Source organism: Ambystoma mexicanum, chromosome 3p (genome assembly GCF_040938575.1).
Source record: "Ambystoma mexicanum isolate Mex_15411 chromosome 3p, UKY_AmexF1_1, whole genome shotgun sequence".
NCBI classification, from domain to species: Eukaryota; Metazoa; Chordata; class Amphibia; order Caudata; family Ambystomatidae; genus Ambystoma; species Ambystoma mexicanum.
Window position 1 is genome coordinate 697,527,980 of NC_090925.1, and position 24,529 is coordinate 697,552,508.

The window sequence follows — 24,529 nt, forward strand, 5'->3', positions numbered from 1 at the left end:
ACAGCCAGGAACTGTGCCAGCAGCAGCAGCATGCACAGCTGCTACACAACCAAGGAGCAATTCATATATCAAAGATGTGCACCCCCGTTAGTACCATCAATAGAAATTCAGGTTTGGCTGTTATGCAGTTCAGTGGTGCCTGTTCCAATAAATCTAATGGCACACTAAGTTGCGTTCTGCAACTGTGCTTATTCTTTTGATCGGTTGCCACCACTGCAATGAGTCTTCCTGCTACCTTCGCGGGTTGTCCATGCCAGGCAAGATGCCAATCGTATGCAGACAAGAATACCTCTTTAGTTTTTTTTTTTCAATGCCAGACCAGACTCACTGATGCAGACCCAGACTTGGGGTTACCAAACTACGCTTCCACTGTCCTAGATGCAGATCCAATGTCCTACCTCAGTAAACATAGGTCTGCTTGCTCTTCAGTGGTCTACTTTGTGTCCCTTCCAAGGAGAGTGCCAGATCCACGGTATCAAAAACTTAAACAAATAGGAAGGTCAAGCGAGGATACTTCTATTCAGAAATGTTGCATACCCTTGCTTAGCGGGCAATTCTGGAAGACCCATGCATAGTGTTGCAGGGTTCCTCACACAAGGCGACACACAGACACTGGGACCCATACCAGGGCAAGTGCACTGTGCCTTACCTTTTGCCTTTGTACTGTGGCGCAGGTCCATATGCCACATAGCCTACAGCCACACTGGGAGCCATGTGCATGCGCGAAGGAACAGGCATTCTTACATGAATGTGCAAGGATGAAGCATTTAGGACACTGAATATGACCTATGTATCCGGCACATTGTGTGATTTACTATTTAAGAAGGTTGGACTGAAAGCAGAACATGGACTACAGCTACAAGAATTCCCTGAGGCCAAAATTGGTACTAATGAGCAACACCTGAACAGACTGCCTATCTGAAGATTGCAAGAGGCATGAACGTGCTTGGAGGAGGAGAGCAACTGAACTCTAGAAGGTACACAAAGCTGGGAACTAGAGTGCGCGTCTCACCCCCCCTTTTTTCTGAAAGCAGAACCCTGTCCAAATGCTCCTATGATTCTACTACCCTCTCCATGCATTTTGCTGCAGCTCCTCTGCTTTGTGACAGCTATGTCTAGTGGACTGTTGCTTGCCTTTTGCTGCCAAGTCTTCCTTCCCATTAAAGCTAGCATGTAAACATGTTAAAAGGCTAATTCTAGGGAGCTTTTTTCCCAAAGGAAAAAAAGCGGCACACAAATAAATTAACCAAAACCTAGTTATCTTGCCTAAAAATCCTCTTCGCCAGATTCATCCTGCCTAAATGTCATCTTTCCAGAGGAGATTCCAGTGGTGTTAATTCACGTTTTAACAGCACTCCCACAGAGCAGTTGTCCTATGGGCTGTCCTCAACAGGTGCTGATAAAAACCAATGCCCGCTCATAGTGGGTGCTCACTTTGAGTATCCAGGGGGGCAGAATAGCTATCAGAAAGCAGAAGAGGGGATGGATGCCAAGTCTTACCCTCAAGAAATAAAAATCTACAAAAGCTATACTACATGTTCTTGGCAGCACCCTGCTAACCACCTCTATCCTGGGATGCCCTTATCAACACTTCACTAAACAGCTGACAGTAGGTTGAGTCCTCACCCAAGAAGCACTCAGAATCTTACACCTTACTGCTCTACACAGATCAAAGTACAACTCCCTGGCGTGGCAATAACATGGTCATCCAAACAACCTCCATGTAACAATGCATTCTGAAATTGATTTGGTAGTACGATACAAGCTTTGATGAGGAGAGTGCAAAAGAAATGGATACCGTTCTTGTATTACAGTAAAGAGACTGCTGCACAATTCGAGAACATAGGTTTTAGTTCATGAACCAAGAACGCTGTGATGTTAGGCAGAGGTGACTTACCTCGGCGGCAAAGAGCATGTGGGTGCTGATGTTGTCATTCAGGAGCTCGTCGGGGAATTTCACCTGGTACTCGCGCCGATGGAGCTGATGAGGAATGCACTGCTCTGAGATTTGGGCAATCAAAGACAGCATGCGTTCCTGGGGGATAAAGGATTAGAATGATGCAAAGTGTGATGCAAGCGGAGCGGGTAATATCAATAGTGGTCCATGCAGCCCTTACTTACCCTGAGACAACTTTTACCAAGCTCAGGCACACCATCAACAAATCTTTATAGTCACACAAGCTAGTTACCTGTGTCATGTGCAGTTGATTCAGCAGGGACAGGTAATGCTGGGGGTCCGTCTGCATCTCCAAGCAGTGCAGCTCAGAGACCACACGTGTCACATCCTCGTCTGCATAGAAGAACTGGGCCAGCAGCCTGGTGTCAGACCTCTGAAAGGCAAAGAAGCAGGAGTCAGAACCATCAGACAACTGATGCTTCTGTCAATCTCACTGCAGTGGAAGCAGCTACCGTACGCCCATCAATTGCTCTGCACGCACTACGTCATGAAATAAATACTCAAAACTAGCCCAAGTGACAAACAAACACAATCAAACAACCCACTACCCATTCCAGCCACTCCTGCGACTGGGCCGTTAACCCCTTGGCACCCCCCGCCCTTATATACAGCACTCCCAGCTAGGTTTGTATTTGTATTTTATTATATTTTATATAGTGCTTTTTACCAAAGCCCTTCACAGAGAACAATCAGCAGTACATTAAAATAGCAGTAGGAAATGGCATGCAGGGTCGGCCGGTTACAATCAAACAGGCGATTGACATAAGTGAGTATTTAAGGAAGAGCGAAAGAGGATAGGAGGTGATAGAGCGGAGAGGTAGAGGAAGGAGATTCCAGTAGAGGGGGGGGGCAAGAAGTTGAAAAGAACGGAAACGAGATTGGGAACGGGGGACATTGAGTCAAAAAAGACCAGCAGAACAAATAGGCCCAGAAGGGGAATAGAATGAGAGAAGAGAGGCGAGGTAGACAGGGGCAAGACCATAACGAGATTTGAACACTAGGTAAAGGAAGTTGTATTTGAGCTGAGAGTGAAAGGAAAGCCAACCGAGAGAGTCAAGGGCAGAAGAAATGGAGTCTCGGTAAGAGAGCAGGAAAAGAGATCGAATAGCGGAATGATAGATTGATTTGAGAGGGGCAAGACTTGAGGAGGGAAGACCAAAGAATAAAACAGAACAGTAGAAGAGTCGAGAAAAGACTAGCGAGGAGACCAGAAGTTTAGTAGCGTGAAAGGTAAGAAAAGGACGAATCTTACTTATGTTGTAAAGATGGAATCGACAGACGTGAGGTGAGCGAGATATGGTGGGCAAAGGAAAGATCAGAGTCAAAATAGAGGCCAACACTGCGGGCAGTGGAGGAGAAAGATTAGAGGGAGTAAAGGAGATAGAGGAAGACAGAGATGAAAAAGTATTTGCGGGAAAGAAAAGGACTTCGGTCTTTCCGGGGGTTTAGAGTAAGAAAGTGAGAAGTCATCCATGATTTGATGGCAGTGAGGCAAGATGAGAGGGTGAGATGAATTTCAGGTGACAAGGAAAGAAAGAGCTGAGTGTTGTCAGCATAGAAGTGATGCGATACGCCGAAAGATTAAATAATAGGAGCAAGAAAAGAAGTGTATAAGGAGAAGAGAAAGGACCAAGGACAGACCCTTGTGGGACTCTGTGATCGAGAGTGAGAGAAGGAGAGGTGTTACCACACTAGTAAACAGCAAAAGTTTGATTATATAAGTAGGAAGAAAACCTGGATAGAACAGAAAACCAAAGGAAGAAAGAGAGTCAAGAAGCAAAGAATGAAGCATGTCGAAAGCAGCAGAAAGATCAAGAAGAATAAGAACAGAAGATTGTTTTGTGTAACGGGCAGTGAGGAGAGAGTTGAGTACAGAGGTTAGGGCAGTTTCAGTAGAGTGGCAGGGTCAGAAACCAGACTGAGTGGGAGGAAGAAGGAATAGGTCAAGATACGAAAGATGAGGATTGGTTGTGGGTTTCTTGAGAATGGGAATAATAGTTGCGTGTTTAAAAGCTGATGGGAAAATTGAGGTAGTGAGGCAAGTATTGAAAAAAGCGGTGAGTAAAGGTATCAAGAGCGGATAGACTTTGGGAATAAGTAAGGAGGGAAGAGGGTCGCTGGGTTGCTGGGAGCAGCGCTAGGGTGAGTGTTGGCCAGAATAGTGGCCATGTCGGCGTCAGATACTAGGGTGAAGTTAGAAACTGTAGTAAAAGGAGTTGGAAAAGATGTATGAAGGAGATTATAAAATATCCAGACGTAAGGAGTGTACTTTAGAAGAAAAGAAATTAGCAAGCTCAGAAGCAGGAAGAGGTGATGTAATAGAAGGGTCGGGTGAGGGGGGGAGAGAGAGAAGACGAATCATGGTTTGAAAGATGCAACAACGCTGAGTATAAGATCGGAGAAGTAAGTGCATTTGGCAGTTTTGATGCAATTATCATAGAGTGAGTGGTAGGAGAAGTAGGTGGCTTGATTGCCCGGAGAACGGCGTTTGCGCCACCACCTTTCAAGGCGACAGAGAAGACGGCGCATAGAAGAGAGATGGGGGGAGTGCCAAGGTTGGGCAGGTTTGTGCTTTATAAATCTTTTATTTTTCATACGCAATTTCACAGGTTTTTATTAGTGCAACTTAACCATAACGTCTTTGATAGGTTTTTATTAGTGCAACTTAAGCATAACGTCCCTTTAACAACGTTTTTTCAGTGAATTTCATGGGTTTTTACCAGTGCATGCTATTTTCCTACAACTTACTAATATCATACTTACCCAATATAGCAATATGTGTCCAATTTACAAAGTGTCACCTTAAAACTCTGCCATTTTCCACCTTCTAGAATCATTTTTAACACTTCTATACACTTTTCGCAACTATTTCAACTAGTTTTGCATCCGTAGACGTCTACGAACATCTGCCTTCATTGCGGACCTTCCGGACAGTGCCACATGACCATACGCTGGAGCGCGGCATGTTGACGTGTCTGAGAACCCGTCCACACTTCATGATAAGATCTGTGCTTCGCGGACAGTTCGGAACTGCATTTACTACTGATCTTGGAACTTTCAACTTCAAAATTTCCATTGCACAGCTCCAACACCTATTCCTACTCATTATCTATTAACAATCTAGTACACAGTACATACTGTTAGCAAAACTGCTATTTATTTTAAAATGGCATCAGCTAATGCCATCCCTCCTCCCCAAGAGCCACCACCACTGCTGTAATCAAGGAGCATGAGAAACACTGCACCCTACCATAGATATAACACACACACACAACATTTTCCCCTGTCCACCTACGCCTCCATATTAGTGTTTGGTGTCTCTTCCCTCATTTCCCTCCCCACCGTTCGTTCTTGGCTCTCCTGCCCAAAAAAAATACATCCAAAAACAACTAACGAAATGTTCCTTTAGGGGCCACCTTTCACAGTTAAAAATAGAACTAAAAAAAAAAAAAAAACTTAGACTCCATCTACTTTATATTTCTCAGTAAAGTACATAGACTCAATAAGATTTTCCAACATTTACATTTGCATTTTGTGTTATGCTAATGGGATATTGTGGCGTTCATCCTCCGTTCCAGGGACTGGAACAGTGGATACCAGCCCGGCAGCCCAAGTTATCAGCCCAAGTGAAGCGAGGGTGGATAACGAGGTCTCTGGACCATTATCCCCCTCATTCCAGCCCCTGTAATGGGGGATGAAGGCCATTAGCACCCTAGGTTCCCAAAGCGGGAACCCAGGGTGCTAAAAATAAAAAAAAGTATTTTTCTTAGGAAGGAAAATCCTTTTCCAAGATGGCCACCATGGAAAGGGAAGGCGGGGTTCCTCTTTGCTTTCCATGGCAGCCTGCAGAAGGCAAAAAGAGAACTGTATGACCATATTACCACAAGCACATTTTTCTTCCTTTTTAAATATATCCCAATTTCAAATAGCTTTACCACAAAGCCAGTCCCAGGTGGACATGGCCACTTTAACCCCATGCTTTGTCCCTCGTGGTCATGGTCAGTAGCCAGATTGTTCGGATCATGACCTTATTCCATGACCCAGACAATCTGGCCACTGCACATGGCCATGTGCTACACCTCAGTCACCAAAAGGTACATCACTATTTTTTGTGCCTACATTTTGGCACTTGTCAAAAAATAAAACACGGGCACATTTGCAAAACCACGCTTTCAGGTCCTTCTCAATGCTCCTTACACAAGTTTGCTGGAAATCCACCCAGGTTTTAGTTTTTCAAAAGTGTCAAATGATGCACATACAATTGTCATATAACCTAGCCCCCACTTGACAAAATCCATTCAGACTTTACGAAAACATTTATATCTAGAGCTATAATCTTTTTGCAAACCTTTGTGTAGATTTGTCAAATGGCATCACATTTATAAGACTTTGCAATATTTTGGGACCCCCCCTCTAATTCTGCCCCCTCTTGAAGAAACCCACCAAACTTCACAAAAACATTTATTTCTATATGTATTATCAGTTTTCGAAAATGAAGTGTATATTTGTCAAATGTCACCTCATTTATAAGCCTTTACATTACTTTGGGAACCCCCCCTCTAAATTTACCCCCTCTTGACAGAATCCCACCAAACTTTGCAAACTCATTCGGGTTCAGTTCAGGAATATAATTGCAAAATTACATGCAGTTCCATTAACTGGTGCCAAAGTTATAAGCCATCCAAGAACTGCTCTTCACCAAACCAGTAACGCAGAAGTGTCCGTGAACTTTCACAGGACTGTTCGCGAACATCCAAACTGTTTGCGGACTTTCGCGGTGAAAAACCCCCGTGTTTTTTTGCTTATTGCAGCCATATTCCATCCCATCCTCATCACCCCTCATCTCCCCAGAGATTATTTGATAAGTTTCACAAGTGCAATGATGTGTTTTTTTAATGTTTTTACTGCGATGTCCGCGAATCCAAGATGGCGGGCGTTTCCAAAAATCTGACGCACCTCACGCTTCACGCCAACCAATCAGCGAACATGTTGTGTGTCCGCGGACATGACGCAAGTCTATTAGCTAATCGGTGTCCTGTCCGCGGACCAAACAGGTAAGTGTGTCCGCAGAGCAGACAGATACTTTTTTTGCCTTACGTTTTTGGTCATTTAAAAAAAATAAACTACTGGACGTATTTACACCAAATTAACAAAAGTACGCTTTTGGGGCCAAGCCGCCGCTCCTGCTGCAAATTTGGTGAAAATCAGTCCAGCGGTTTGGGCTGTAGGCGTGAGCAAAGTTTTTTACCATTATGTCTATGGGGAAAAAAATACATTTTGGGACCCCCTATAACTTTGCCCCCCCCTTGACCAAACCTCAGCAAAATTCAGAGTGGGGCCATATATTTTATTTGCAAAGTTTTGGTGAGGATTCGTCCAGTGGGAGCGAAGTTATAAGCTGCCCAAAAAGTTGATATGCTCATACACAAGTGTTTCAGAGAACAAGGGAAGGGAGGGGGAACAGGGGAGAACCAAACAACAATCTTACTAGGCCCAGTGAGAATGAGATCACGCAAGTGCATGGGAGAGGGGGAAGGGGAGAAGTGCATGCAAGGAGGAGAAAAGAAGAGTGCGGATCAAGGAGAAAACAGATAATAAATACATTCATAAATAATAAAGGCAACAAACAGTGGTAGTGCAGCCAGCAAGTGGCAAGTACTGGGTATAAGGCAGCAGACTGGGTAGGTCGAATAAGTGTAATAAGAAAGAGGGGGGGGGGGACTATATGGGTACAGATACAGACCCCAGTGCAAGGGGTGGCCCGGAGGCAGTGCGGCGGGATGGCAGGGTGAGCAGTTACTTGGGCCCAGAGAACAGTGGGTAGCCAGGTGCACGGTGCCAAGAGCGAACAAAATCAGCAGGGGAGAGGGGTGTGTGAAGGCAGAAGCAAATAGGAAGGTCTTGAGGTGCTTCTGGAACCGGAGATGGTTTTACTCAATTTTTAGAGTGGCAGGGAGGCTGTTCTAGAGGGAGGCCCCAGCTGAAGACAGATCTACCACCAGCTTGTTTCTCTGAATAACGACTAACTCGGAGGGAGGTAGAGGTAGAGGAGAGGAGAGCTCGAGATGGGAGGTATATGCAGAGGGATAGCTGAAGGTATGTTGGAGCCAGGCCTCAGAAAGCCTTGTGGACAATGCAGAGGGTTTTGAATTTAATCCTTGCTTCCACTGGGAGCCAGTGGAGAGATTTCAGAGCTGGAGAGATACGATCACAGGGCTTGAGGCCAAGGACAAGTCTTTTTTTTAAAACTTTAACGGTTGTGGTACTTGACATTGCAACAACAACATATAATGCATTTGTTTGAACACATCAACTTTCGGTATTAGGCACCGTACAGCATAGGCAATGTTTACTGAATTGATGAAGCAGTTGGCCCTATCGGGCTGTCACTGTCCGAGTTAATTTCACTCAGATATATTCTAAACCGGGCCCATATGTCTTTCGGTTTACTTGGATTCGGGATAGTCAATATGTAATATTCTTCACATTCATTTACATTCATTAATTCCTTAAGAAAGTGATTCACTCTCGGTGCCTGTGCGCTCTTCCATTTTTGCAGTATACACCGTTTCGCTACTGCGCATGTGACATTAAAAAGTCTCCTTGTCACCTCTGAATGTTTACCAATGTCCCCAAACAGGTATTTTCGCGGTGTGAGGTCCGCCGGTATCTGTGTCACCTCCTCCAGGATATTCGCCACCTCCCCCCAAAAAGCAAGCACATGAGGGCAATTCCAATACATATGCATCGAGTCAGCCCGGTCTGTTCCACACTTTGGAAACAATCCAGTCCCATTGTTTGTAAACCTAGCCACCTTCAATGGAGTATAGTGTAGTTTATTCAACATTTTAAACTGAATTAACCGGAGGCCGGCATTCATGGACACTTTCTTGGTCATTTCGCAGTATCTTTCCCATTGTCTGTCCGATATATCCTCACCCAGATCTGTTTCCCAGGAAGCCTTCATTACATTCAGTGCTGGGGAACCAGTCTGCACAGCAACATATAGCCCCGAGATGCTAGTACCAGCCCGGGTTGAAAGTGTCAGTAGACATGGGTGCGGTGGGGGTTCGTCTGGTAATTTTGGCCAACGGGCCTTAAAGGCCAGTCTCATTCTATAAAATTGGAGAATCATCAGCTGATCCCTTCCCATCCCTGTTTTGAAGTCCTCAAGTGTTATAAACCTCCCATTGGGAAATTTGGCCTTGATTTTAAATTCTTCATCTGGGTCCCATTTATTCTGTATGCCTGGGTCGTATGTGGGTGTTATGCCTGGGAAGTTCCAAAAGGGGGCCTCAGCATAATAAGGCATCTTTACCCCAAGCCTTCGGAAGATTTTAAACCATGCCTGGGCCGTCATACTAACCCGGTCAAATGGGCATTCGTCCCTGTGTTTAGTTTTAATGTCGGTCGGGCGCGCTGCTTTTTTTCAAGACGAATGTGGGGTGAAGTGTCGTTTTCATCATACCAATGTTTGACAAACTGTGCTTGTGCAACCAGATAATATAATTCAAAATCAGGAGCAGCTATGCCCCCTTTATTGTATGGTTCCACCATTTTTTCCCACTTCATTCTAGGTGCCCCCCAACTCCAAACATATTCCACCGCCAGGGACCTGAGAGTGTCAAAGAATCTCCTACCAGGCCAGATCGGGATGTTGGTAAATATATACACCAGTTTAGGGAGGATGACCATTTTTAATATGGCTACCCGACCTATTAATGATATGGGGAGTTTGGCCCAGAAGCAGAGTTTAGTGGCAATAGTAGACAGCAGGGAATCATGGTTGTTCAAAAGTAGAGATGTCCTGTCTCCAGAAACTATAACCCCTAGGTATCTAATTTTGTCCGGGGACCACCTTAGGCCAAGTGTGTCGTTTGGGCAATTGGTGGCAGGGGTAAGGGGGGAAAATTTCAGACTTAGATCGATTGGTCTTGTATCCTGAGTATGATGCGAATTTGTGCATTTTGTCCATTAGCGGGCCCATGTGTGTGTTCGGCTCCCTAATGTACAATAGGGTATCATCGGCATATAGTGATATCGATTGAGTGAGGCCCGCCATCCGTATACCTCTCTGCTCCTGATGTTCTCTTATCGCCGCCGCCGCTGGTTCCATAGTGATAGCGAACAGTATGGGGGAGAATGGGCAGCCCTGTCTAGTGCCCCTCTTCAACTCAAACCAATCAGACATAGTGTGGTTAGTCAATACCCTGGCCCCCGGGTTAGTGTACAGCACTTTGACATAGTTCAAGAAGCTGGGGCCCAGCCCGAATTTACCAAGCACCATGAACAGGTAAGCCCATGATACAGAGTCAAACGCTTTTTCGGCATCTAGGGATACCGATACCGCTACCGCCTGGGCCTCCGGTTTGATTTGGGCCATTACGCCAAACAGCCTACGTAGATTGAGCGCTGTAGATCTAGTGGGAATAAACCCGCATTGATCCGGGTGCACTAGCACTGGCATGTGCGGCAGGAGTCTGATAGCCAGGATCTTCGCAAATATCTTAGCGTCACAGTTTATAAGAGATAAGGGTCTATATGAGGACATCTCATTGGGGGGACGTCTGGGCTTAGGGAGCACTGTAATTATAGCCTCTCTCATGGATGGTGGCAGTGTTCCTACCTCTGTGGCCTCCTCCCACATGGACAACAATATCGGGGCCAATACTTCGCTTAGCTCCTTGTACAATTCGATTCCCAGAGCGTCTGAGCCAGGCGCTTTTCCGTTAGCCAATGATTTAATTGCTTCCTTAATTTCCTCAATCATAATGGGTTGGTCTAACTGTAGTTTATTCTCATCACCCAATTTTGGAAGCATTATATCCCTGGGGTTTTTTAAGTCATGATTAGCGTAGAGCTCTTTATAGAAGTGGGCAAATTCCCCATTGATGTTTTCCTCATTTGTCTGTACTGTGCCGTCGCTCCCTATTATGCTGGAGATCAGGGTGCGGCCCCTGTCAACTTTCAACAGGTTAGCCAGTGTGCGCCCCGCCTTGTTACCTTCGCCATATCGGCGTGCTTTGACCTGAGTGGCCATGTACAGCAACTCCCTATTTGCTAGTTTATTAAATTCTTGTAGGTTTTTATTAATTTCAGCCAGGGCATTATCCTCATGCGAGGATGTGTATTGTTGCTCTAGGTCCCCCAGTCGCTTCTCAACCACCTCCAGCTCTTTCCTGACCGCTTTCAACAGCCCCGTAGACTTGGAGATCAGGATACCCCTCACCCACACTTTGAATGTTTCCCATAGCACCGAGGGGCTATGCACCGAACCCTTATTGGTCTCAAAAAAAGAGTTCAACTTCGGCCTGCAGTTCCCCCACCACCCCAGGGTCCTTAAAAATGTCGGAAGGCATTCTCCATCTCCTGACCGGAGGTTTAAGACTTTCCAATGTCATGTCTAACTCTATGGGAGAATGATCGGACAGGGTGCGGGGAAATATTTCACTTCCATTAATTTGGTGTACTAGGGATGCTGACACCAGCCAATAGTCAATGCGGGATTCAGTGTCATGTACCGAGGAGTAAAAGGAGTACTGTCGTTTAAGGGGATGGAGTGTTCTCTAGGCGTCTACCAGCTGTAGCTGTAAAATGATTTGATGCAGCATGTTGGCTGCTTTCGAGGGATTCATATGTGCTGAGGTAGAATGATCCAGTACTGTATCTAAAATAGTGTTAAAATCTCCTCCCCACACTATTTGCTCGCCCCCACAGGCGCCAATCTCATGTAGTACATTTATGTAGAATTCAGGGTCATCTATGTTTGGACCATATGTATTAATGAAAATCATTTCTTCCCCCTTGATGGTGCCCCAAAGTAGAACATAGCGACCCATTGGGTCTATTTTGCTCCTCTCAAACTGGAACACGACAGATGGATGTATCAGGGTTACTACCCCTCTTGCCTGTGAGGAGTATTCCGTACAATACCTGTGAGACCCCCACCCTCTGAAGAACTCGGCATTGACCTTTTGAAGCGCATGAGTTTCCTGTAGCATGACAATGTGGGGTTGGTGCCGAGTAACATAGGCTCCCACTTTCCTCAATTTGATTCGGTTATTCGGACCCCGGACATTCCAAGTAAACAGTTTCAATCGGAGCCCTCGGGTTGCCCTAACAGAGTTAGCCATATCTGTGTTTCCAGTTTATATATTTGGCCTTTCTGTTGTTATGGAGATTTCCGTGCATTGCAATGTCACCACATTTTTTAACTTGTGAGACTTCTCGAACTGAGTCCCATTCCCCAACTTTTCCCCCCTTGCCCCCTTCCCGTACAGTCATATGATACTTTAAACACCCACCCTCATCATCAACCCCAACATGACAATGCTGCCCCGCAATAAACAATCCCTTAAACATGTGGAACTTTCCTGAGGGTCACTAATAGCAGCCATCTGGCGCGCTTTAGGCTGAGGCTCACAACCCAGATAAAATAACATTTTAGTTCAGTTCGTCACCCTTACATGTCTTCCAATGTCAATAATTTCTCACCATATGTTAGGCGATCCAATCCTAGCCTGGTCCAGTCTTACTGCTCACCTCTTGGTTATGTATTCACGTTTTGGTTTGCCACTCGATCTCCGGTGGGTATTGGTATGGAAGACTCAACATATGACATGGCGTCTGTGGGATTTTCAAAGAAATGAGCACGTCCCCCATGCTGGATTCTCATTTTTGCCGGAAAGATGAGGGCATAAAGTACATTTTGCAGTCGTAGCTGTTTTTTCACTCCTTCATATGATCTTCTTTGCATTTGCACGTTGGTCGAGAAATCTGGATATATGTGAATCGTGTTTTCTTCATGGCGTAGGGTACCTTTTTCTCTCGACAGTCGGAGTATAGTGTCCCTGTCTCGGTAGTTTAGGAGGCGCGCAATTATGGTTCGAGGGGGGGCCCCTGGCTTCGGGAGCGGTGCTAGGGTACGATGGGCCCTTTCAATCAGGAAGTGATTCGAGAAGGAGTCAGCGCCCAGGATGTCTTTCAGTAAGGCCTCAACTTGCCTCTCCATGGGGCCTTTTCCGAATTTTTCCGATACTCCAACAATCCAGACGTTGTTCCTCCAGGATCTCGATTTGAGGTCCTCGCACTTGGTTTGAGTCTTGTGTAGTTTTGTTTGGAGGTGGGCTATATCTCGACTGTGTTTTTGTATCGTGTCCTCGTTCACACTTATCCTGCTTTCAGTTTCCGTAATACGTGCACCCTCCTTTTCCACACGAGCTTTTAGGGATCCTATCGTCTAGTTTAACATTCACTGCCATGAAACCATTCTGCACACGCGTTGCCAGGCGATCTATCGGGTCATTTTCCTGCCCATCGGATGTAGATGGTTCCCCCCCCCAGTCGCCCCTTGTGGCTGCGAACTGGTGAAGGTATCCATCGGGCCGATCTTTTTCCCTCCTGTCCCCTTTCTCTCGTTGCGGCCCATAATTTGCGATTGTCCGTTGGGAGTGGACTGTGTTCTCCCACATGTTATCACCCAATGTACCTCCGTGCCGTTCAGGATGTGGAGGGAACATTATTTATATTCCTGTCCTTAACACCAGATAGGTCGCTTGTATGAAGGGATGAATCCAGAAGGTCCGCAGGTCGCCACTCCGGATTGTATTCAATGGGGGGGTGTTCAATGGGGCCTCAACGGGGCACCGAGCAGTGTACCCGGAGCAATGAGGGCGGTTTGCAATGTTTTCCCACTGTGCCTATACGTGGAGGCGGCCCAGTGGGACTCCGAGACCCCCCACCCCAGGGGTAAATGGTTGATCCCCCTGCTGCATGGGGTTGCTGCTGGCTGCACAGGCCAGGCGCTGCGGGGCACGATGTCAGGCCTTCCACCCGCCGCGGCTGCGTATTGTAAAGGCCCGCCTCACGGGCATCGGTAATAGGGCCTCCGTCCCTGCCCAGTCCCACTTACTTGGCGTGTGCATGTGGGGGGGGCACCTCCAGGTGAGGCTGTTCTCCCAGGCGGCCGCGGGTAGCACCGCGAGGAGCCGCTGCTGCGTCGCCAGCAGCCGCGGGCCGAGGCCGCGCCGTGTGCTCAATGCGTTCTGTGCGTCCTGTCTGGTTGGGAGCAGTCCGCATCCACTGGGCCGCCCCCGTTCCTCCTTCCTGTCACCCGCCCTCACGGGCAGAGTGATCGCCGAGGGGGGCGGCCACTCCGCTCCCCCCGTATCGCAGGATGGTGCTGGCCACACGGCGCCCCTCCCCCACCGCGGCCCGCAGTCTAGGTGTTCGCGGAGCCTCCAGGCGGCCACCCGGGTATCTCTCCGCCGCCGGCACTGCCAGCTGCAATATCTCGGCAGCGCGGTCGCGGTTTTCCACCGCTCTTCACCAGGATGTGCCTTGCGTTTCTCGTCCCCGAATGCCTACTTTTGTAAGGGTTTAGGACGAAACTGAAAGGATTTATTTTAAAGTAGGATTCTGCCTGAGCCGGAGCTCTCGCACTAGGCGGCCATGTTTGATGTGCGCAACAGCGCCCCCCGGCCAAGGACAAGTCTTGCAGTCCTGTTCTGGATTTGTTTGCAGAGGGCGTAGAGTAGAGGCAGGTAGATTTAGAAAGAGGCTGTTACAATAGTCCAACCTAGAGAGAACCAGAGCTTGGGAGACAGTGAGCTTCTGTGGGAAGGAGAGGAAAGGCAGAGTACCTCAGAGAGGTGCAGTAGGAAGTTTGACTTTTTTGAGACATCAGCGATGTGGGCGAAGAAGGAAAGTGTGGAATCAAAGGTGACCCCAGGGTTCTTAGCCTCGCAGATGGGGATAGGAGGAGGGCCAAGAGAGGCCAGCCAGAGAGGGAGGGGGGAGGATGGTGATGGTGTGCCGATGAGCAGGATATCAGTCTTGCTGGCATTCAGACAAAGAAAGTGAGTGTGAGTGAGTTGGTGTGAGTGTGTGTGAGTGTGTGTGTTTTTACTCACCGTAATCATATTTTTGATGCTTCTATCTGCTTAGATTCACATGCTGTGCATAGGCCAACATCTAGTGGAATCTGCGGAGTATTACTTTCGAAACTCAAAAATGGGCGTCGGCACAGGGTATGCCAGTAATACTATCCCTAGTGTGACGTCCACTGTACCCCATGCTCCCTCACGCGTCTAGGGCCCTCAGATTGTATTTTTTCTGACATGAGGTAGCATGAGGAGTAGCGTGAGTAGAGATAATCCAAGCAGATAGATAGATAAGACTACAAGCATTCATGCGCCTTCTCTCAGAGGGGAGGGAGGGTGGGTCGCATGTGAATCTAAGCAGATACAAGCATCAGAAATACGATTACGGTGAGTAATGTATCCCTTCTGAGGCTTGTGGAATCTGCTTAGATCACATTCTGTGCATAGATTAGTGAGCAGTGTTAGAAGGAGGTGGGATGTGAGAAGGGTCATGAGCAAATGTCTTAGAACCACTTGTCCCACTTGAGTATCTGTCTTGGAATGGGTGTCAATGCAGTAGTGCTGAGTAAAGGTGTGAATAGAGCTCCAAGTAGCTGCTTTGCAAATGGTGTCAAGGGGTACATTTGCAATGAAAGCCATAGTGGCCCCAATGCCTCTTGTAGAGTGGGCTCTTGGCGTGAAAGGCAAAGTTTTTTCAGAAAGGGAGTAACACAGCTGGATACAGTTAACAATCCAGTTAGAGATGGCACCTTTAGAGATGCGATCTCCCTCTTTGCCTGTAGCTACAGAGACAAACAGTTGGTCTGTTTTCCTTAGCGGTCTGGTTTTGTTTACATGGTATAGGACCGCCCTACGCACATCTAGAGTGTGTAGTTTCACCTCAGCCAAGCTTTGTGGGTCTTGGAAGAAAGCCGGAAGCTCGATGGACTGGTTCACGTGGAATTTAGAAATAAACTTGGGTGAGAACCTAGGATGTGTACGTAAAACCAGTTTATCTTTATGAACTGTAAAGAAAGGATCCTGTGCTGACAGAGCCTGAATTTCACTGACCCTTCTTATCGATGTAATAGCTACTAAGTAGGCTGTTTTATAAGTCAGTTGTTTGAGACTGCTTTTATGCATGGGCTCAAATGGGGAGCCCATGAGTTTAGCTAGCACCACGTTAAGTTCCCATCCTGGTGGTGGGTTTGAAATTGGAGGGTGAAGTCTCTCTACTCCTTCCATGAAGGCTTTAACCACTGGTACTTTCCACCACGACACCTTGGTATGGGAGGTGGTGTATGCTGACAGTGCTGCCAGGTGTACCTTTAGTGAGTTAAAAACCAACCCTGCGTCCAGCAGGTGGAGCATGTATGTGACAATTGTGGAAGGAGTGCAATCAACAGGGTTGATTTGCTTACTCTGGCACCAGATACCAAATCTTCTCCATTTGTCAAAGTAGCAGTGCCTCGTGTTTGGCTTCCTAGACTCTCTTGGGATGTCCATACATCTCTGCGGCAAATTGAGATGTCCAAACTCTATGACCTCTATGACCTCAGGAGCCATTGTCAGGAACCAAGATTGGAAGCATTGGTATCGATGGCGGTTCAGACAGTGAACGGTCTAGTCCTCATCCAACATGGCGCCCAACAGGACAATGGAGCTTATATATATCCGGCTCCGCCCACTTTTCGGCGCGTTGTATCTGTTATTTCACGCTCTCATCGCTTCCACCTCGGATTATTGCCTTCCTGTGTATTTCTCCTACTCTCTGGTTCCCTCTCTTTACTCCTATTGCCCTACCTTCCCTTTTTCCCCGTGTTCACTACGGTCTGCTCTGCACTCACCTTTTTCCGCGGTTACTACAGCTGCGGTACCCTTCCGCTTCTCTGTTTCCTCCTTACCTTAAACTCCACCCTCGCTCTCCGGCCACGTAGGTGCTCGCGCACTGTGTTCCGCATCCGGAGGCAGGAGCATTCTTACGTGACTTGCTGTTCCTTCAGCCCTTCTGACTGGTTGTTTCTTCCGCTCTCACGGAAGCGCTGTGCCGGTTGTGGTACCGGTCGCCTCCGAGATTCCTAGAGCCTTTATCCCTTTCCTACCTTTACGTTCCCTTCAGCGTATACCCGCCGGCGAAGGGTTCCCTTCATCTCGCCGGATTCAGGGGTTAGTGCTATTCCTGACTACGCCTTCTCTAGGCAGTCCTTCTCTTTCCTTCTCTTTTCTTCTACTCACAGTATCCCGTTACTTTTCTATACCTTCCCTCCGTGTCCTGGTTCCCGGCCTCTTGAGTTCCTGCCATCTCACACGTTGACTACTTCATCAACTCTGACATCATTGAAACATACCACCTAAAGAACCCATCTAGGGACTAGGGTTTTTTCCGCCTTCGGGCATTTTCCCTAGAACTGAGGCTGGCCCCCTGGGGTTCCCCGGTGATAGGTTCACTCTTCTGTCAAGGTGGCCTCCGGAGGGGCCAGACCTTATCTTCACGAAAAGAAGACCAGAACACCGAAAGTCAGGGTTCCAAGGACTATAAAGAAGCAAGGCAAAGTTGATACTGAGCCTAGTGTACGTGCCTCGGAGGAGACAGGTGAGGAGAAGGGGGAGGTGGACTCGGAACTGGACAGTCATGCTGCCAGGTTCATTGAGTTGAGGATGCACTTACTGACCCTGGTGCTGGAACAGTAGCTTGTACCAGCCCGGGAGTTAGATGGGTTTGCACACAGCTAGCCTGCTTAAGTGTGGGAACCACAGTTGTCTCACCCACATGGGAGCAACCAGGATGAGCGTCATTGATTCTCTGATCATCTTGTTGACCACCTTCCTGATGAGGTGTTGGTGGAAAAGCGTACGCAAACATCCCTGACCAGTTCATCCCCAGGGCGTTCCCCTGGGAGTCTGGTTGGGTAACCTGGATGCGAATACTGGGCACTGTGTTTTTGCTTGTGGCGAATAGGCCTATAGTGGGGAAACCCCACTGGGAGAAGATATCTTCTACGATTTCCCTGTGTAGACACCATTCGTGTTCCTCTGGGAGGGGATCTCTGCTCAAAGCCTCCGCCAGAGAATTGAGATCCCCTGGAACATGTTGAGCTGACGGGAAGATGTTCCGTCTGAGTGCTCATATCCAAATTTTCTGGGCAAGCTTGGACAGATTTGGCGAACGAGTCCCTCCTTGCTTGTTCAAGTAAAACATGGCTGTAGTGCTGTCCATCCAGATCTGCACTGACAGGTTCAACAGGGGGGCACGAACGCTTGAAGCGCTCCGAATACTGCCAGAAGCTCTAGCAGGTTGATATGATTCTTGGCCACTGAGTGAGACCAGAGACCCTGAGCTGTGTGGTGGAGATGGTGAGCTCCCCACCCTGACAGGCATTTGTCTGTTGTGACTACCGCCTGTATTTCGGGATCGTAAAAGGGTTTCCCCTTGGACAGATTTTCTCTTGTCCACCAGTAAAGACTTTGTACAAGTGTTGGCGAAACGACCACTAGATCGTCCCACTGACCACTTGCCTGAGACCACTCGCCAACCATTCTTGCATGGGACGCATGCGCAGGCGAGCATGGGGGACCAGGTAAATACATGACGTCATCATGCCAAGCAAACGCATTGCTTTGCGTACTGTTATCTGACGACCGGCGTGATATTGCGGAATTTGCAGCAGTATATTTCCGAATTCTTTCCTCTGATGGAAAGGCCAACCCCTTTTGTGTGTTTAAGACAGCTCCTAGGAACTGTTTGGAGGTGCTTGGCTCCAGACTTGACTTTTTCTCGTTTATGGAGAAACCTAATTCAAGAGGAGGTCGATTGTTCTTTGAATGTTTGTTCTGCAAATTACTGGGGTGTCCCCCGTGATGTGCCAGTCGTCCAGATAAGGGTACACTGGAATTGCCTCCCTGCATAGATGTGCCGCCGCCACCGCCAGTACCTTGGTGAATACCCTTGGAGCCGAGGCTATCCCGAAGGGCAGTACCTTGAACTGGTAGTGCTGACTGTCCACCTTGAAGCGCAAGTATCTTTTGTGCGCTGGGAACATGGAAATATGAAAATAAGCATCTTTCATGTCCAATGTTGCCATGTAATCCCCCTTTTTTAGGAGGGGGATTACCTCTTGGAGAGTAGTCATGCGAAATTTTTGGGGCTTGACATACTTGTTTGCAGGCCTTAAATCCAATACTGGGCGTATTGTCAAATCGTTTTTTGGCACAAGGAAGTAAGTTGAATAAATACCCTTGTTTACCTGGTGTCCCGGGACGAGTTCTATCGCGTCCTTTGCTAGAAGATTGGCGATCTCTTCGAGGAGGATCTTCTGGTGGTCTAATGAGTGTACTTTTTGACGTGGCGGATGGTTTCGGGGACGCTCTAACAGTTCTATGCAGTATCCTGCGGACACTGTGGACAGCACCCATCTGTCTGATGTGATCCCTTCCCAAGCTTGGGTGAATTTGGTAATGCGTCCCCCTACTGGGGATGCGTGAGAAGGGACCCTGAACGGAACATCACTGTTTTGGTGGAGGCGTGCCGCTGCCTCTACTGGGGCTGCCTCTACCCTTACCACGTCCTCTCTTATTACCCCTGCCATAACTCTGGGTAGACTGCTGGTTGTTGTTGTTGTTCCATGGTGTACCCTGCCCCTGGGAACAGTTTGTTCCTCTCTGGGAATTCTGTCCGCGTGGGCGACGAAAATTGCCATTCCCTCTTTGATTTGGGGGTTTGTTGGTTAATTGGCCTAGGGATTTGAGAGTCTCGTACTCATCCTTGCCATTTTTCAGGGCGTCCTCTATCGCCTGCCCAAACAGTAGATCTGTCTCCACCGGTTTGTCTATTAATGATGCTCGGGTTTCGGGTTTGAACCCAGATTGGCATAACCAAGCATGTCTTTTGATAACAGTGCTTTCTGCTATCAATCTGCCGGCGTTATCCGCGGCATCAAAGGTTGCTTTTAAGATGCAACTGGACACGGCTCTTCCCTCCGACGCAACCCGTGCCAATTGGCCTTTTTGAGGGTTCTTATTTATTGATTTATTTATTCGCATTTGTTAAGCGCACAGGCAGCCTATGGGCATCGTGGCGCTCGTTACAGATATGAACATGACTTGTTATACATACAGAAAAGTCATAACTTAGTTGCAAGAGAAAAGTAGTAGCTATAGGAGAGGAGGAGAGAAGAGAGGAGAGGGTCAGAAGACAAAAGTTGGAGGAGTTAGTTGAACAAGGTGGTTTTCAGTTTTTTTCGGAAGGCAGTGAGAGAAGTTTCTGCTCTGAGCGTGCTAGGTAATGCGTTCCATAGTTTAGGTGCGATGTAGAGGAAGCTTATTCCACCTGCTTTAGCTCGCTTGATGCGTGGGACCCTAAGTTGGTTGGTGTGGCATTGTCTCATTGGTCTATTGGAGTGAGATCTGACTAGCGTGTCGGACAGGTATGAAGGTGCAGACAGGTTAATACATTTGTGTGCGGTGGTAAGTATTTTGAATGTAATGCGCTCTTTGACAGGTAGCCAGTGTGCTTCCCTTCTGGTTTGCGCGATGTGGTCCCTTTTAGGTATATTGAGGGCTGCTCTTAGTGCATTATTTTGTGTTATTTGGAGTTTATTGAGATTGGAGTTGGAGGTGCCAGCCAATAGCGCATTACAATAATCTAGTTTGGCTCCAATGGTGGCTCTGGCAATGGATAGGCAGTTATCTTTAGTTAGGAATGGTTTGATTGCATTAATGAGCTTAGTGCTCAGGGCGGAGGCAGAGACAATGGAGTTGACTTGCTTGTCCATGGAGAGTGATGCGTCAATGTGGACTCCTAGTGTTTTAACAGAAGGTAGAACTGGGATGACACAATTGTCAATGCAGAAGTTGGTGAAGAGGGGGTCGAGGTTTGTGAGAGTGGATTTTTGGCCAAGGATGAGGATTTCGGTCTTGTCTCTGTTAAGACATAGACCGTTTGTGGCCATCCATGCTTGGATGGTGGCGTATGTATTCTGGAGGGTGGCTGCGTCCTGGTGGTAGAGTCCTGTGAGCGGGAGAAGTACTTGGGTATCGTCAGCGTAGTTGGTGTATGTGATCCCAAGTACGACCAGTTTATCAAAGAGAGGTTTGGTAAAAAGATTATAGAGGGTGGGAGGCGTACATGAGCCCTGAGGGACTCCATACCTGATGGTGGTAGGTTCTGCGTTGGCTGTATTGGAAAACACTTTCATCACTCTACCTTCGAGGAAGGAGGTGATCCAATTTGTGGCTTGTTTGGAGAAATGTGCGGCCTGAGTGAGATGGTTGGTGAGGATGGCGTGGTCGACTAAATCAAATGCCGCCGAGAGGTCTAGGAGGAGCAAAAGGGCCGGCTTGCCTTTATCTAGGATCAGGGTAATTTGATTCTTAAGATCTAGTAAGGCGATTTCAGTGCCATGACCTTTGCGGAATCCGGACTGCCTTTTACCTAGGACAGAGTTGTTTTCCAGGTAAGCCTGTATCTGCATATGTGCAGCTTTATCTAGGATTTTTAGGAGAAATGGAACCGTAGTAATGGGCCGATAATTATTTGGTTGGGCAGGGTCCAGGGTTGGTTTCTTTAGGAGTGGGCGCACCCACGCCTCTTTAAGGCTGTCAGGGACTTTGCCTGTCTTGAATGAGGCGTTAATGAATGCTGTGATGATTGGTGCGAGGGCTGTCGCACATTCTTTAATGATGTTGGGGGGGCATATATCTCCTTTGCATTGAGATGGTTTGAGCTGTTTGAGGATGTGGAGAGTGTCTGACTCGGTGATTGGGGAGAAATTGAATTTGGAGGTGTGCTCATCTTTGGTGTTATTGACGGAGAGGGTCTGTTGGGGGTGCAGAGCCTTAAAGTGTTCTGCTATTTTCTTTTGAAGAAGGTCTATTTTATTTAACATTGCTGTTTGAATGCTGTTGCACCAGGCCTCATCCTTAACAATCTCATCTGTGCAAATTGGGGGGATAGTGAGCTCTTTAAAAATGGTGAAAAGCTCTTTTGAGTGGGAGTTGGCTTCCAGGATACGTTTATTGTAGGTTTCTGAATATGGCATGTTTGTATTTTTTAGAGATACTGAGAAAGTCTACTTTGGTGGCGTCACAGGGATTGGCCTGCCATGTTTTGAGGGCTTGGCGCTTGCATTGGCGAAGATTTAATAAGTCCTCCGTGAACCATGAGTTGGAGTGAAACGATTTTTTTTTTTTTGTTTTCAAGAGGGGCTGCGGTGTTGATGGCATGGGTGAGTGTGTCTTTGAAGATCTCTGCTAGTATGCTGGGGTCAGAGGAGAACGGTGGCGCTAGGCAAGGGATGTTGAGAAGGGGACGTATATTGTCTGCTGTAAGTTTTTTGGCACTTCTGGCTAGCATGGCCGGTGCTGGTATAAGAGGTATGGAGTAGGAGGTTATGGGGATGCAGAATTGAAGGCAGTTATGATCAGACCATGGAAGGGCTGTGTTGGAGTTGAGGGTGGAGCCACAGTTGTGATCAGCCACCCAGTGTAGGATACGGCCTTTATTATGGGTCGGGGCAGTGACTATCTGTGTGAATCCTAGATCTGTGAGGTTTCTGGTGAGGGTGAATGTCAATGAAGTCTTCCCCTGTGGTGGGAGTCTGTCTTAAGGCTAGGGTGTCTTTAAAGATTAGTGCGACTCCACCTCCCATTTTAGCTGATCTGTCCTGTCTTAAGATCGAGTAACCTGATTGTACAGCTAAACTGATAGTCGGGCCAGAGGCAGGGTGCAACCATGTTTCTGTTATGGCTAATATGTCTAGGTCTTGGTTGGTAACAATGTCATTGACTTCTAAAGCGTTGGCGTTGAGTGAGCGAACATTTAATAGGGCACATTTAAGGTGTTGGAACTTTTTTGGTAGTGGTGGCTTGAGGTTGGTACTAGGGGTAAGCTTTTTGGTAGCGTGAATAGGCTTGTTAGTCAAGTGATGTCAGACTTCACATTGGTCGTGTGGGGTTGGAGCGAGCTTCGGGGACCTGATAAGGTGCTTGCGGGTAATAGTGTATGGTGGGCAGCAGGTCTTGGCGTGAGTGCGAGAGCCTAGGCGTGAGTTCCTAGGTGTAACCTGCATGGGTGTGGAGAGGAAAGCTAGAGGGAGTATGCGTGTTCTAAGTCTGTACTGTCCGAGTATGATCTCGGGAGGAGTAGCGTGTGTGGTGGTGTGTCTGAGTTCCATGAAATGGCTGTTGGGTTGCCCTGAGGGCACGGAGTAGTCAATAGTACTAGTCAGTAAGGTGTAGACTAGACCTGTGAGGAGGTACAGTGTGTGGCAGGTGTACATGTTGAGATAGGTTAGCGAGAGCTGGTGGTTTAAGGTCTCAAGCGACCCTAAGGCGCAACACAATATCACAGTGGTCAGTAGCGACCATAAGGCACTACACAAAAACACAGTGGTCTCTGAGCGACCATAAGGCACTACACAATATCACAGTGGTCAATAAGCGACCATAAGGCACTACACAATATCACAGTGGTCTCTGGGCGACTATAAGGCACTACACAATATCACAGTGGTCTCTGGGCGACCATAAGGCACTACACAATATCACAGTGGTCTCTGGGCGATCGTGGTGCAGATGCAATTATCAAGTGGCAGCATACAGCAATGCAGGGCCAGGGTATGGTTAATTAGCTACAGATTAAGCATTGAAACATTATGTTGCAGTTCGAGAGCACAACGGTGCAGGTGGGACCTTGGACGTAGCAATGTTGGGAGGTGCATGTACGCCGGGTCCGTGATGGATGGGAACAGTTCAGGACTATGGCTCGAGGGTTAGGAGTAGATTGTGGAGGGGGGCAGTATGCTTACCCTGTAGCTGGAGGGCAAGGGGTCCTGGCTCTGGGCTCGACGGTGTAGACAGGCTGGAGACAGGCACAGTGCCTTCGTGGTGGGCCGGCTCCAAGCCTGCCGGCTTGTGGTTGGCTCCCAAGTAGGGGAGACGAGCCAATCACGATGCTTGCAGGGCTGTGGGGCCGAGTGGAGGGTTGTGGCAGTGACGGTCGGCCATCTTGGAGTGGAGCAGACCTCGTGTCTCCCAATGGTGGCTGGATGCACTCCGAGTGCAATAAGGGGGCAAATCCTGAGTGGAAGTGGGCCACTGGGCAAAGCAAGTGCGGCGCGGCTATATTAAAAAATAATCCGCCGCAAATTGTCTAAAAATGGCACACTCGCGCTCCGTATTCCAAAATGCATCTGAGGGAGGCTTGTGGCATACCTGGAGTTAGGCAGGGCTCGAGGGCGTCAGTGCAGGGCTGACTACTGCTCCAGCAGTAGAAGGAGGGAGCCCTGCTCCTCCAGGCTCTGCATGGGTTCTGGGGCGGAGTCTATGAGTGCCGCGACTTCCTCCCACTGGTGGCAGTTGTAACTCGCCAGTAGGGTGGTGGAGTTGGCGATCCTAGCCTGGTAGGCAGAAGTGGAGGCTACTTTCCTACCCAAGCCATAAATCTTCTTGCTCTCCTTGTCGGGAGGAGCTTCGGACTATGACAGGGGTGTTCCCACCCTCTTTCATGTGTTCGTAACTACCAGGGAGTCCGGTTTCAGTTGCCCCCTTATGTACAGTGGGTCTGATTGGGCTGCCCTGAAAAGATTCTCTATCCTGGGGTTTACCGCCCTGGTGAGGTTGGGATTTACAAGGGAAGGGTCTATCCTCCTTTGTATCGATTGAAGGATAGGGGTGGCCTGGGCAACAGGTCTCCTTTCTCCCACTAATTCTTTGC

The 24,529-nt window shown here is 47.9% G+C and overlaps 1 protein-coding gene across 3 annotated transcripts in view; it reads right to left on the minus strand.

The window, feature by feature from the left end:
• Window positions 1–24,529, minus strand: part of LOC138580732 (lateral signaling target protein 2 homolog) — a 407,454-nt gene that overhangs the window by 195,075 nt on the left and 187,850 nt on the right. For all 3 annotated transcript variants that reach the window (XM_069651505.1, XM_069651503.1, XM_069651504.1), the window contains exons 2-3: window positions 2,190–2,330; window positions 1,898–2,035 (exon numbers count right to left, since the gene is read on the minus strand). In XM_069651505.1, the coding sequence (XP_069507606.1) occupies window positions 1,898–2,035; window positions 2,190–2,330 (279 nt within the window). The remainder of the gene's footprint in view (window positions 1–1,897; window positions 2,036–2,189; window positions 2,331–24,529) is intronic.